Source organism: Eschrichtius robustus, chromosome 1 (genome assembly GCF_028021215.1).
Source record: "Eschrichtius robustus isolate mEscRob2 chromosome 1, mEscRob2.pri, whole genome shotgun sequence".
NCBI lineage: Eukaryota > Metazoa > Chordata > Mammalia > Artiodactyla > Eschrichtiidae > Eschrichtius > Eschrichtius robustus.
The window spans coordinates 24,427,180-24,442,838 of record NC_090824.1 but is presented as its reverse complement, the minus strand read 5'-3'; the positions used below and the strand labels follow the sequence as shown (position 1 = coordinate 24,442,838).

General features: G+C 42.2%; 1 protein-coding gene across 11 annotated transcripts in view; it reads left to right on the top strand.

Moving 5' to 3' along the window:
* The window catches only part of NRXN3 (neurexin 3), a 1,618,670-nt gene that overhangs the window by 390,055 nt on the left and 1,212,956 nt on the right, over positions 1 to 15,659 (top strand). For 6 of the 11 annotated variants that reach the window (XM_068559298.1, XM_068559177.1, XM_068559225.1 and 3 more), the window contains exon 1: positions 11,517 to 11,633. In XM_068559298.1, coding sequence (XP_068415399.1) covers positions 11,532 to 11,633 — 102 coding nt within the window. In that variant the 5' untranslated portion in view covers positions 11,517 to 11,531. Of the gene's footprint in view, positions 1 to 5,449; positions 5,752 to 11,471; positions 11,634 to 15,659 lie in introns of those variants that run through there. The other 5 variants (XM_068558635.1, XM_068558546.1, XM_068558806.1 and 2 more) reach the window with 2 other exon arrangements.

Below are 15,659 nucleotides of genomic sequence, written 5' to 3'. Positions count from 1 at the left end.
TCATCTTTGCATTGGTGCAGACTAAAGTACCATGCTGCTGCGGAGGCCAGTTGAAGGACAAAGGACTCAAAGATGAGAACAGTTTTGCCTCTGTCTCTGGGACGCGTCCTCAGAAGCTGGCTCCCCGCTCCCTTTCTAGAGAACCGCAGATGTTCTGCTCAGGACCAGTGCGTACAGCCACTCCAGAGGGGTTGGCATTTTAATAGGCTCTGCTAAGGTGTACCTAAAAATTCCATTTCTCGGGCTCTCTCTCTGATGACGGTGAAGAGTGTGATCTCAGTTTGACTTTTTCCAACCTGCTACTAGGGCATTTTGGAATAGAGCCAGCCCCACTCCCTGATCCCCCTGCGTGGGCTCCTGTTGCCCAAGTGGGCTCTTACCTGTCATTGTCAGTGGTTTCTCCTTTTGACACATGGAACTTCATGCAGTTGCAGGATGTCAGATACGGGGTCCTAGGTACCTATTCCCTGAGAATTTGAGTTCCTGGCGAGGTGGTGTGATATGGTGGCAAAAGCAATGGACTGAGAATCAGTGGGCTAAGGTTTTGGAACTGGCCTAAATGCTTCCAAGCTCCTTGGATGCCCTATGTAAACTGTGTGCCCCCTCTTCCTTACATTAATATAATCATAGCAAAGTGACCTCACAGAGTGTTGATGGAATACAAACAACAATTAAGAAAGCATTTGGGCATTTGGAAATATATGATATTTTAAAAGCTGTGAATAGAATCCTTCTTTACCCATTCCTGACCTGTTCTCACCTGAGCCCTTTCATGCCTAGTGCTGTGTCCTTGTCCTCAATTTTTACCTCTGGCCCTTGGTTTTCCTTGGCTGCATTTGGATCTTAAGTATCCTATGGTCTCTGGTTTTCCAGAATGTCTGCCTCTCAGTTCCTTAGGTTGTCTCTTCTAGGAACTTTTGCTTCCATTGTTGCCCAATGAAATGCAAATCTCACTGGGTTATATCAACATTCAGGTTGAACCAGTTTCAGGCACCCCCTGGAAAAGTGGTTCATATGTGTTCTCTTCTTTTAACTGGGCTCTCTGCCTTCAGCTCTCATTTCTTTCCACTTCACTCTCAACCCAGCAGAAGTTGGGCTGCATAATCTTCCATTTTAAAAATACAAATCTGACCCTCCATCCTCTCAGTAAAATTATGCAGTTGTTCCTCAGAACCTTCAGAGTAAGGTCCAAATTTCTTGATCTCACAGCCTAAGACACCAAGCTATGAGGACCACAGGCCCAATTCAACAGTGATATGCATTTCTTCATACTTCTTAGGTTGTATAGTAATAAAAAAATGACACAGAATATTTTAATCTGTTTTAGAATTTCTCAGAGAAATAGAATTATTACATAAATCAGTAGTTGGATGTTTTTTGGGAGAGAGTGGAAAATAGGACTGAGTAAATGCTTGTTAATGCGATGTATATATCAGTACTTGGATTAACAAGCCATTTGAAAGATCAGTGCTTTATATGTCTTACACAAACTGATTCAAAACCTTGAGTTATACTTATCTTGATTGCATCTAGTGTTTAATCAATTGGACACTTACAAATAATGGGTAAATGTTTTGTTGTCATACAGGGTTGAGCTCTGCTTTTCGTGCAGTGAGAGTAACATTTTTATTTTAACACTTATGCAATTAATTGTAAACTTCGGGGTGATATAATCTAAATGAATCTAAACAGTCCATTAGCCATGTCAGTGCCTACCCTCTTGCCAAGCTGTAGCTTTATGCTAAGCTGTTGTGTACTGTGTTACATAATCCCCTACATTCATTTTCTCTACCTATTTAGCCTGAATACATACAAGGTGACTGAATTGTCTCTTCAACCTCCTTCTCAGGGTAAACACTCAGTATAGAAAACAGATTTGGGGCAGTCTTACATTTGTCTAACGGAGAGTTTGGAGAATTGAATGGGCTTAGAAATGTGTTTGTCACTATTTGGTTTTGCACCTTTTAGTTATGTTCACTATCAACTTGGTATGGTTTTCAAGGTGATAAGAAAATGCTCGAGCTTTAGCCACTGGAAGGAAATTAAGACAGATTGGGATCTTAGGAGAAAAATGTCAGTTGTGAGAGTATACAAAGGAAGAATTTCTTCAAGGTCCTCTCTCTTTCTTCTTGCAAGCCCCTTATTTGCTCTTTTAAAGACTGGGTCATGCACTGCCAATGCCTCTCCTTCCTGTAACAATCAGGAGGAAAGTATCCCATGAATTAAAAATGATATGATTTTGCTTATCTAGAATACGATTCAGAGAGTAGCTTTCGGTGGTCTATTGTTTGTTGACATGTGAAGGAGACAGCCAGCATCTGGGGTGACGCTGCTCTGGTGTTTTTCTCCAGCCCAGGGAAAGGGTAAACTGGGAAAATTCATCATTGAATGAAGAGATTGGGAAGATTGTGAACTTTTGCAGCAGTTTTCATTAGATATTTGCAAAGGAATGTACTCTCAAGGCTACATAAAATCTTCATGGATGAATTTGCATGGATATTAGCATAAGTATGCATGTTGTTTACATAGACTTTTTTCCTCACATTGGTTTTATTTCTTATTTATTTACTGTGGTAGCCTCTTCTCTTAATGATGTCATTTTTCTTCTGTGGCCTTCCACATAAAACAAGTTCTTTTATTTTAAACACACTGATTCCGGGGGGTGGGGACGCAGGGAAGGGAAACATTTCTTTTGGTGAGTAAGTGTGATTTACATGGGGCAGGAGGAATAGGTCTCTGGCTCAGTTTATTCAAGGTTTGTGATGGTTTGTAAGTCAATACGTGGTTCAGTGGAATCATTCATGCCCTTTGAGAAGCAGAGTAGGAGCATGTGCTATATCCAGAATGATGGGCAAAAGGAAAGGTAACTGATATTTAGAGAAAAGTCCAGAGGCAGTAGAAGTCCAGAGTAGAACTAACTGTCTGGTCTTGGGCAACTCACTTATTCCTAGTCATCAGTTTCTTCCTTAATAAAATAAGTGTGTTAAATCAGGCAATCTCTAAAGTCCTTTATAGCTCTAAAATTTATTATTTTGATAGACTCCTTAGTCTAATTATATAAAAATATTAAGCACTGCATAGCACATTAAATAATATCCTGGTGCCTTGCTTTTCTGTGTCAGGCCCTTCCGCCTTTGAAGGGTACTCGATGATTAATTGAGGCTTCTCTTTAGAGGCACTCCTTTCCTTGCTCATTTATCTCAGTTCACTGAGCACACAAGGTATAACATAAATGTTTATAGAAGACTCCCACTAATATACCATGTGGGGTGCCAAGGACAGGCATAGTAGTTGGCTGTGTGTACATTTGCATTGTTAGGAAAAGAGCTTAGCGGTGATAACTGAGTTTGATTTGCTATCTTCTGCTCTAAATCAGGGTTACATCCAGTCTACTGAACAAGAGCTTGTCCAGTTGAATTTTAACAAAACCGTTTCTTCAGAAATGAGAGATCATGAAAATAGGGCAGTAGGGGATTGCATGGATGGACCCGTTTCAAACATACAGATAGTGCCAAATTTCTGCTCTGTGATTTTGGGGGAAGTAATTTTGGTAAAATGCATCTGGCATGGGTTATGTGCTGAGTAGTACTCGCTACTTATATGTGTAAACAACACTGGTCCCCTAGAGGTGGACAAGTCCCTTTTGCTTATACCAGTGTGTGTACAAACAGAAATGTGTAGGTGTACACACATCCTTGAGGCCCTCTGGAAGACATAGGACACACTTAATATCTTCTAACGCTCTGGAGTGTGAAGTTAAGGCTCATGTTTTAATGATGTGATGCTACAATGAATTCAACAGTACATATTGGGTGGTCATCTCTTCACATTGTAAGAGTGACTCCTTTACCTCATGATGAGAAAATACTTATTTGATTTTACTTAGGGAACTTACCAAGGGCTATGATGGTCGATAAGGATATGAATTAATGTGGACAAGCTTTGGTGACTAAGGCGGAAGTGTAGGTCTAGAAGGGAAAGTAGAGTCCCCTCAACCTTACTTTGTAGACCCTGCCACCCCTCTTTAAAGGGAAGCTGCCTATCTAAACTTGTATTGTCGCCCATTTCTTTTCATTGAGGAGGTGCTTTTGACCAACGCTGATATGAAGTAGGCCACTCTCTAAATGAGGCTGCCTGACAAGAGGACAAATGGAGGTGTACATGCTGAGTGTCTACGTTATAAATCAAATCAACAAATAATTAAATAAAATACATTCTATCCTCTTAACCTTGGAAAATAGACCTTTGACACTACCTGGTTAAGTCAGGTTCACATTTAGAGTTTTTGGATTCCTAGGAGTTCTGCATTGGGAAATAGCAACACAGGGAGAGCCAGCCCCTCTGGTCCTCAGCCTGTGGCCTTTCCCCTTCCTGTGCCCACACTCGGCTCCATCCTATATCACAGAGGTCTGGTATAAATGCACGTGGATGCCTCGACCCACATGGCAAAGCTCTGTCCAAACCTGTGCAAACAGTCCCCCAGGGCTAGCCCTCAGACCTTGAGGTATGCACACTGATAGCATGATTTGCCTTCAGAAAATGGATCCAGGGAGGAGGACTGCACAACCCCTGGGAACAGACTTGGGGCTCTTTGGGTAGGGAATTACAGGACCCCAGGGTCTCGAATATGGTCTTGAAAGAGAGCATGAGTCCCAGTGGAATGCCATGTTGGCTCTGTGGACCCCTGGTCCTATGGAGAGAGATGTTCCATAGGATGGTCAGACCAGGCCATCTCAAACAGGAGACCTCCAGGGCAGAGGTCCCTTTGACTCTAAGGGAAGTATTGCTGTCTTATCAAAACGTATTACCAAATTCCATTCTGTTCCCTTTTCCTCATCTGCTCAATCATTTCCCCAGGTCCAACCTCCTATTTAAAAACCCAGTCACGTTCTGCTGGGCACAGGACTCTACCATGGAAACCAAAGTTAGCTGGGTTACTGATGGATGGAAATTAGAGCCAAATCTTTCAGGCTCATTGATTTTTAGTTATTGTTCAATAAAAGGTACCTAGAGCTAAAGAACCCTTCGTCAGAACAGTTAATTATCCATTCTAAACCAGCTCTTCTACAAGCATTTAAAAGCCAATATTGATGCAAAAGCAAGTAAACCTCACTTTACCACTTTGCATGAAATTTCCCTTTAGGTTTTTCTCTGAGAAAATTTGAAGGAAAGGTGTAGCAAGCTTTCCCGCACCATCGTGTTAGTCTTCTACCCCTGTGTGGGCATATAACTTCTCTGCAGTTACCTTCTCTGCTAGTTTCCCTGGTACTTAGATACAAGTCTTGTGGAAGAGTTGGAGGGAGTGTTGTGCTGGTATCAGGCCTCTGGCAGGGACACTGCCCTGTGTGCGTGTGTGTGTGTGTGTGTGTGTGTGTTCTGTTTGGTATTTGCATAGACCTGGCTCATGCCAGTCAAGTGTTAACTGCTTTCCCCTTTTCTTTCTCTGTAGCTCGAGAGGAGAATGTGGCCACTTTCCGAGGCTCAGAGTACCTGTGCTACGACCTGTCTCAGAACCCAATCCAGAGCAGCAGTGATGAAATCACCCTGTCCTTTAAGACCTGGCAGCGGAATGGGCTCATCCTGCACACGGGCAAGTCGGCTGACTACGTCAACCTGGCTCTGAAGGATGGCGCAGTCTCCTTGGTCATTAACCTGGGGTCTGGGGCCTTTGAGGCCATTGTGGAGCCAGTGAATGGAAAATTCAATGACAACGCCTGGCATGATGTCAAAGTGACACGCAACCTCCGGCAGGTAATGGCTGAGGGGAGAGAGTGCCCAGAGGCTCCTCTTAGGTGGCTGGGGAGGAAGTTTGTGAAGTAGGTGGTGGGTTAGGTCACATGGAGAGGGGTAGAGATACGCTATGGGTTTGGATTTGTCGAAGTCAAACTTTCTCCCAGCCTTTACAGTTTCACAAGGATAATTATTAGAATATGTTTCTTCTCTTACTTCAATTTTCCATTTGTGCTTGTTATTTAAGAAAAAAATTCAGTTGTATAGATAAAAGTTATAAATACTTTCCTTTTGTTTTGCTTCCTTTTTATCATTTTCTTGATTACCTTTGAATATCGTATTATTGTTAAATCAATTAGGGAGAGCGTTTTGTTTCTGCAGCTTGGTAGATTTTCCTCATTCTTTGAATATATGTTTTTCTTTTTAATTAAGTTAGCCATTGCCATGATGCCATAATTTTAATTCCTTCCGGAAAAAGTCTTTCTTTTTCTCTTCCTTTTAATTTACCAACCCCTCGTCCACTTTTATTCTTTCTGTTGGGTTGTTGTGTTAACCTCTAGCCTTGGAGTGAATTAGCTGGGATCTTTCTGAATTCCTTGGTTTCTCTGTTCCTTGGTGTTGTGGTATACTTTATTGCCCCTGTCTCTACCTCTGACACTCTTCAGTTGACTAGGAGGCCTGGAAAGTGGAAGGACCCACATAAAAAAGTCAACTTTGGAGCAGCCTTTCCTGGTTCTGTCCGTGCTTGAGAACTCCCATCGCTTGCTGATTCTAAGCAGGCAACTCCGTCAGGTGACAACGCTCTCAGAAAGCCTTAGCCCAGTGAAGTTGTTTTCCGTTTCATAACTAATAATAGTGATAACAATAACAACAGTAATAATACCTCACCAGCCCACATCAGGAAAAAATTAAAAACACTTCCTGTAAAAGTCAAGGTCTGTTCTGAGACTGCCTTTTCCAGGTTCTGTTTTCACTCGGTTTTTCTACTTGTGAATATGTCATTAAACCCAGTTGGACAGCATTCATCCTTTATTAAATCAGAAAGCATTATGTAAATTTCCAGAAGGTGCTTATCAAATTTGCTTCTGCAGTGTGATTGATTTAATGCCTTCTAATGTAAACATGAAAGCATGAGAACTGACAGGTGTTTGCCTATGTTTTCTGTTTGATAAAAGTGTAACTCCTTAATAACGCTCCGTAAATGGAGAAGGCTCCTCCACGTTGGAAACACACAATATCCGAAATACCCATTTCCACACTTAAGCATGTCAAGGAAGCCCCGTGGCTGGAGATTCTGTTCTATCTGTGATGAAGCTGCCAATATCCTAAGAGTTAGAATCCCCCGTCATCCTCACACACACGGGTCGAACGTTTTTGAATCACCATCCTGTGTTTTTCCTGCAAGGCCGAAGAATCCTGTTGCTGACGTTTCCTTTCGTCATTCCCCACCTGTACTTACAGGAGGGCCCCCCTCAGCTGCCAAGAGAGCCCACATCAAGTTTTCATTTGCTAACATATAAGGGCTTGAAAGGTTTGAGTAGCAGAGACGAGACCAAAAAGTAGAATATGACCTTTTGTCGGTTTTGACTGGCAGTTGCACAGTCATACCCTTCTGGCATTAGTCAGCTAAGGGGGGATTTTCACGTACTGGGGAGCGGAATCAGGTTGTGGTTCTCACCAGCCAGTCTGTTTCTCTCTCTCTCTCTCCCACCCCACATGCTTCTTTGCCGTTCTAGAATGATTCCGATTAGCCGGAAAAGGCTCACTTGCATTTCCACTAAAAACACTTTTCTAAAATAGAGTTGGGCCCTAATTCAGTCCTTTACACTGAAATGGGGGTGAACCAAACTGTAATTCAAATATTGGTTGTGCTGAGTTAGTCTGAACAAGCAGAGGTAAGGCAACAGTGTAGGGTTTCTCTTCCAAGTTCTAAGACCCGACTCCTCTCTGTGCCCTTGGACAAAGCATTTAACCTTTCCACACCACAGTTGCCATTTGTGAGATGGTGATTACAATCCTCCACGTGTGGTGGCTAAATATGCAAAGCCCCTTATGTTCCAGAAGGATTATGAGCTCATCCATGGTCTGTCTGGGTGCTAGACTCACTGTGACATGCACATGATTTACATGCTGAGTATTCTTTCAAAGGTGACTGCCTCTGTCTGTCCCCATGGATGCAGCTAAGTAGAGCTCTCAAGACAAGGCTACTGAGGCCCTAGGGTGTTGGGGGCATTTCTCGGCAGAAGGAGTATGAATCTTGTAGAGAAAGCGCACCTAAAATTGGACCTCATCGGAATCTGGACTGAATGCTGCATCCAAATGCAATTTGTTGAAAGAGGAAAAAATCTCAGAAGAGCAGAGTTGATTTTGCAAATGCAATCCTTTCAACCCTGAGTCAGCTAAGATTATTATTTTTCCCATTAAAAGTACATTTATAACATCTTTTTGAGTTCCCTAGGATACATTTGAAGGGGTGGGAAGCCCCTTTCTATTTCAGTTAAACTGTAAATCACTTCATAAATATTTAACAACAAGCTGATGGCAGTCTCGCCTACTCTTTTGGTAAGGTTAAATGGCTTCTGTGGTAAAGATTCATCTGAGGAAAGCTTACTTGGGGTTTCCTTACCAAATGGAGCAGAACTTTCCCCCTTTCTTCCTTTTTGGTCATCTGCTACGGTTCTGCTTTTGGGCCAAGTCAGGCCAAGGTCAGGTACCTGACCTTGGGGGTTCTGATTAATGGAGGGAAGGTGGATTATCTGTTCTAAATTATAACCAGGACCTGAGTCCAAGGTCATGGCCATCACAGGAAGTGCTTTACCTTTATATGCCACTTCAGTCAAACCGCAAACACAAAACTGGGGTTACCCATCTTCTAGCCTTCCAGCCTCCCAGCTCAGGGTGTGTTGGCAATTTAGCGTTTGAAAACAGCGAAGAAAAGACTAATTGTGGGGCTTCTCTAATCACGTGTAACCTGCCAGTCCTCTCTGCTATCCATGCAAGAAATTGCTTAGGAGCTTGAAAAGCATTCTTAAAGAGGAATGAGGGGAGAGTGATTCTAACAGGAGACATTCTGGCAAGGTAAACAAAGTAACAGTATTGGCTAGTGAAGGAGACTCCAACTATTTTGAGGCATTCTAACGACACAGTTATTTTAACCTGAGAGAACAGGAAAGAGGAGAAAGTTGCCCTCCTGCTGCACAAATCCACACAAAATCAAGGGGGTTGTGGATCTTTAAATTACCTATGGCAACCCAGAGTAAACTACATATGTAGCCTTCCTATGCTAGATGTGACCTGTAAATGTTTTAAGATCTTTTTGTCCTAGGAGAAAATCATGATTGTCCATGCATGTAATCAGAGTCAGATGTGAAAAAAACAATCCCCAAAGTATTGGTATTTCAGCTCTCTCTATTTATCTACGTGTGGAACGATAAACCTTGGGGGTCTTTTCTTTCAGGACAGGTGGATTGTGTTTGTGCTAGAGGGTGGGAAGGGAGCGGGGCGGTGTTCTTTCAGAACAGCTCTTGGAAAGTAAGTATGATGCTAATTCTGACTGGGGTGAGGTCTGGTCTGAGTGGTATCTGGGAGAAGAGGGGCGTTACAACGACAAGGTGGGCTGCACCTCCTTTCCTGGCTGTGCCCCAGATGCCAAGGTTTTCCATAGAGTCTTGGTCTCATTGTCTTCCCCCACTCTCTTTTTCTGTGTCGGGTGCCTTTTTTTTGAAAAACTAACACAAGATCATTCATGCAATGTGTCATTTTACTAACCGACTAATGTACTAACACCCTAACGACTCATCTTTGTTTTTAGTTCTTTTAATTAACAATCGTTCTGTTCACAATTTTTAATTTCCTTTCTTCCCCCTTTTCCGCAAAGCACTCAGGCATCGGACACGCTATGGTAAACAAACTACATTGTCTGGTAGATATCATTCTTATTGTCTCTTTTTTTGGGTTTGCCGTGTGTTGCCCCCCCTTTTCCTCCCCAAACCCCCCTTTTATCCTCTTTAGAGTTGTTTCTTCTTTTAAAATTTTTTGTTGAATTAAATACAAGCCTTTCTTTTTCTTTAAGAAGAAAATGGAAGGGGATGCACCTGTCCTGACAATATTTGGATGAGTTTGGTTGGGACAGTTTTCCTTTTCTCTACTTTGTAATTTTTTTTTCCTAAAAAAAAGTTTTTTTTAAAGAAATGTTCTTTGTTGAGCTAAATTCGTTTTGTTTTGTTTTCTTATTTTGCAAGTTCCAAGTTACAGACTAGGGACAACAGAGATTTCTATTGAGGACTTTCTTCTCTCCGTGTCTTCCTACCCCTCACTCGTCCTCCTTTCTTTTTCCCCTTCCCCACTCCCGAATCCCTTTTTTCTTTCCCTTTTGTGTGGCCACGGCTGCCACAGGTGATCTGGGGAGGAAAGTACTCGACTTCCTGTATTCTTCCTTTCCCTCCTTTCACCTTACTTCCCACCTTGGCCAAAGGGAGCTGTGCCAATTTGTGTTCTCCGTACAAACTCTGCATGGCATGTTCCTGTCTCGTGAATTTCCCCATGGGCATCAGAATCTGTTCCCTCATTTTCCTCCTCAGTACTAACAACCTACCAGTCATCAACCCCACTCCACGTTCTCCTCTCTCTCTTTTTTGTCTCCACGCTTCTTCATGCTCCTCTCACCCTTCATATATTTTGGGGTTGGGTTTGGACTTTTTCTTTTCTTTTTTGTTAGTAAGGGAGGTGGCAGGCAGGGGAAAGACTACCCTTCAGTTTTGAGTGTGTTTTCTTCTTTTCACTCCCATCTTGTTTTTCAGTTAGTTTAGTGCATGTAAGTGTGAAGTGGATTTTGATTCTCTTCTTTAGCGCTCCTCACCCTTGTCCCACTTCCCTCCCTTTTATTCTTCTGCCTTCTCTCTTGGCTCCAGATGATTTTCGCATGGGTGTGTCAGTGTACGGTGCGTGCACGCTTCGAGGCCCCATCTCTTCTCTGTGCCCTCCGCTCCTTTCATGGATGTTGGGTGTATGGGTGCTGTTTATTTCCTGTGGGCGTTGTTATTATTTTGGCTATTATGCCTCATCATTCCTTTCTTTTTGTTAGCGTTGCCTTTTTTGGTTTGGATCATTTCTTCTCTGGCTGGTGGTGATGGCAGACAAGGGAGGACAGGGGTTGGTGTCCTGGGTAGTCCGTGGCATGTATCACCCATGACTCATCAAAATCAAGACCCTTTTCCTTCCCTCCCTGAATGCATGTTTGTCAGCGTGGTGTGAGCCCAAAAAGAAACAAATAAAAAAAGAAAAAGAAAAGAAAAAAGAAAAAAACCATCAACAACCAAAGACCAACCCCCTAACAAACCCCATTGTCAAACATCTCCTTTGCTGTTTCTCACGACCACTGTAAATTACAATCTTTCAAAAGTAAATGATCATTTTACCAATGAACTGAGACGTCTGAGGATAGTTCCATTTTCTAGCCTGACTGAGTGAAGAGGGCAATGGGTAGAGCGAGTTGCTCAGCTTGGCGGTTCCGAAAAACTCTCCCAGGAGTCTGCAGAGAAACACTGGAGGCTTGGGCCACAGGGAGGCAGACCAGAAAATGGAACTTGGCTGCACATACCAAAATCAATCCAAATTAGAAAGAATACCTCACCCAAATCTTAATGGAAGTGATGCCACAGGTAGGGGAAGCCCCTGGATTTTGATAGGACTGTAAGGTCATTGTTGGGATTTTTTTTTTTGTCCCTATGTCCCTCCACCAGGTGACAATCTCTGTGGATGGCATCCTTACCACGACGGGCTACACTCAAGAGGACTACACCATGCTGGGCTCAGATGACTTCTTCTATGTGGGAGGAAGCCCAAGTACCGCTGACTTGCCAGGCTCACCCGTCAGCAACAACTTCATGGGCTGCCTTAAAGAGGTAAGGTTCACCCATTCCAGTTAATGCACTGACTGTCTAAGAACAAATGAAATTTTCAGTTCAGTAACTGGATCTGTCTTCTAATCTATTCTATGAGGCCACAGGTTGTAGCAGAAAAGACTCTGGACTTAAAAGTAGAGGCCCTAGGTTTTGATCCCAGTTTAAGCTGGTTGCAGGACCTAGGGTTCGCCACTTAAGTACCGTGTGGTTCTGTTTCCTCATCTAACTAATGAGGAACCTGATCCACAGGTAGCTATGCTTTATAAATTAAATGAAATCACTCAGACGAAAGGACTTTGAAATCACAAGGAACTAGACCTGTGTGAAGTTTGATTTTGTATTTTTGACTTGGCAAGTAGGGAAGCCTTAGCTAAAAGTGGCTCAATTTGTGGTCGTGTGTCTTGTCTAAAACATAACATATGTATTATTTTACCTTTGCTAAGATTGGTGTTCCCAAGAGTCTCATTACTCGAGATGAAGGAAAATTCTCAGAATATAATATTAAGGCCCAGAAGACTCGTTTTTCCTTTTTTTTCCCTCCCTGAGAACTAGCAGCTGTGAGAGAGCAGTGGGGCTTTACCATTACTCATTTATTACTGTTGTAGCTAATGTGTTGAGACCTCTGTCTGAGAGCAAAGGAGCTTCAGTCAAGTGTAAGTTCAATCTCTAAGGTCAATTGTTGAGGCAAAAAGAATCAGACTTGATTTGCTGGAGTTCTTTCAGCACACAGTGTCATCAGAGCAGTGCACTGCACTTTTTTGTTTAATCTAAACTAAGCTTGATTGCCTAAGATAGCTATACCATTTCCCTGTGGAAATTCCTTGAGAAGCTAACAGTGTTCTTTCTTGTAGATAAAGATCCCTTGTGACATGTTATGAGCCTCCTCTCAGGGCACATGTTTTATTCTTATTATGGTTATTTGAAATCTGTTGCACATCAGTTACATATGAGATGGCATCGCACATGCATTCACTCACGCCACTCGGCTGTGAGCTGTGTCTAGACAGGAGTTGCGTCTGTTATACCTGGCATAGAGCAGGTACATAATAATTATTTATTGAATGGAGACATTTATCAAATAATCATTGGGTACCTTTTTTGTGCTGTAACTAACCTTAATGGCTCTTTGAAAACCACGGTCTCCGTGTTTGAAGACTTTATAATCTGGGAAGAGAGATGAGATCTGTAAGGGAACAATTATAGCTCAGGACACTATGTGTTCAGTGCCACAGATGAAGTGATCTAATTGAGCTGAGGAAACAGATACATTTTAGGTGGGAGTCAGCATTGGAGAAGAATTGATATTTGAGCTGGGCCTTGCTGCAATAAACCATGTGTGCATTGAGAGAAAGGGGGAGGAAGGAGAGACATGACAAAGAAGGGAAAAATCCAATTATAGCTTTGTATTGTTCTTGGTCTGAAGGAAGAATGACAGGAGAAAAGTCTTAGAGAGTTTTCTTCTCTCTGCTGGACATTACCTAGGCTTCTGCTGGCTACAGGGACTCCACAGGTCATTCCTGACAGAATTGCAGTAGACATAGCGCACTTCTTCCCTGGGATTTACTCCTATTTGAAAAGAATAACGGTATAAACTACTCTGTCTAATGAACCCTGAAAGATTCTTAAACACCGTTAAATCACACTCCATTGGAATTGCATTCTCATCAGAAATAGATAGGAGCATTCTTGTTCCACATTTGTAGCCCAGGAATGAATGAGGCATTGATTGCTGTGGAGAGCTGGTCCATTTTTGTCGTGAAACAGCCCTGAGCCTGGAGTTTCTCCTGGACTGGATCTAGGGGTGGACTGTAGGACAAATTTTCCCCTGCACACAATTATGTTGAACCATCTCTCCTTTATGTATTTTGAGACAAAGGAGCAATTTCCCAACTGCAAATCTATCAGTCAGGAAGGATGCCCCTGAATATTTTGAAACAAGCCTCATAAAAACATGAAGATATTTCTGATGATTTTATCCATGCAGAACCTAAAGTAAGTAAAATCTGCGCGCGCGCGCGCACACACACACACACACACACACACACACACACACACACACACACACACACACACACACACACACACGTACTCACATACTACACTGTCCAGGTGGAGAGCAGACAGCTTCAAGTCTGTGAAAAGTGGCACTTAATAGCTTAAAAATTAAAGACAGTTCTGAAAACCAGTGTCAATGACAGAAATAACAGTAATAGTAATAAAAATATGCACATATCTTAGCTAGCAGCTAAGCAGAATTTAAATCCAGATCAAGTTAGAAGAAAGAAAGTCCAAAACAGTGAAGGAAGTGGTAGGCGAAACAAGAACTTAATATAAACTTTTGCACCATCTCTCCTTTACGTACATAGTATGGTCTTTCTAAGGGAGTTGGGAGACCTTCTCATTTGTCTGAGTGCTTTAAACAGATAGTTTTGAGTTTAATGAAATCCTGGCATAGTCTTTCTTTCCATTTAATCATTACAATTCACTTTTCTGTGGGAAAGTCTAGGAAATTCTCCTCTTGTTCCTGGCATTTCTCTTTGACAATTTCGTAAACAGTAAAAGCTTCCAGCTATGTTGGGACTTCCCTCCTTGATAAATCCCACTTACCCACTTTAACTATTTCCCCTTAGAACAGTCAGCAGTTATTTTACAACTTCTTCTTCCCTTCTCTATCTCTTTCTTTCTTTTTCTGTCACCTCTGGCCATTTGTGACTCTAAGCTGCTTTAAGCTGAACTGGGTGCTTTTATGTTTCATTTTTTTCAAAATGGGGACATGGTGAAGACCCTATGGGATTTCTCTTCCAGATCGTTGATACTTTGTGTGTGACACAAAATAGTTTTTATCTTTGGAACTACAGTTACTTCACACCTGAAAGTTAAGTTCTGGCTCCACTCTTTTATCTATCTATCTATCACATCTTTACTGGAGTATAAATGCTTTACAATGTTGTGTTAGTTTCTGCTGTACAACAAAGTGAATCAGCTATATGTATACATATATCCCCATATTTCCTCCCTCCTGTGTCTCCCTCCCACCCTCCTTCACCCACCCCTCTAGGTGGTCACAAAGCACCGAGCTGATCTCCCTGTGCTGTGTGGCTGCTTCCCACTAGCTATCTGTTTTACATGTGATGGTGTATATATGTCCATGCCACTCTCTCACTTCTTCCCAGCTTACCCTTCCCCCTCCTCGTGTCCTCAAGTCCATTCTCTACGCCTGCGTCTTTATTCCTGTCCTGCCCGTAGGTTATTCAGAACCATTTTTTTTTTTTAGATTCCATATATATGTGTTAGTATACGGTATTTGTTTTTCTCTTTCTGACTTACTTCACTCTGTATGACAGATTCTAGGTCCATCCACCTCACTACAAATAACTCAATTTCATTCCCTTTTATGGCTGAGTAATATTCCATTGTATATATGTGCCACATCTTCTTTATCCATTCATCTGTCGATGGACACTTCGGCTGCTTCCACGTCCTGGCTATTGTAAATAGAGCTACAGTGAACATTTTGGTACATGTCTCTATTTGAATTATGGTTTTCTCAGGGTATATGCCCAGTAGTGGGATTGCTGGGTCATATGGTTGTTCTATTTTTAGTTTTTTAAGGAACCTCCATACTGTTCTCCATAGTGGCTGTATCAATTTATATTCCCACCAACAGTGTAGGAGGGTTCCCTTTTCTCCACACCCTCTGCCGCATTTATTGTTTATAGATTTTTTGATGATGGCCATTCTGACTGGTGTGAGGTGATACCTCATTGTGGTTTTGATTTTCATTCCTCTAATGATTTGTGATGTTGAGCATCTTTTCATGTAGTTTTTGGCCATCTGTACATCTTCTTTGGAGAAATGTCTATTTACGTCTTCTGCCCATTTTTGGATTGGGTTGTTTGTTTTTGTGATATTGCTGGCTCCACTCTTGAGTCAAAGTGATTGTGGATTTCACCTGTGTGCACAGCTCCTAACTTGATACCAAAGTAAAAGCGTGACAGAGAGGGTCCACGTTATCATCCAATCATT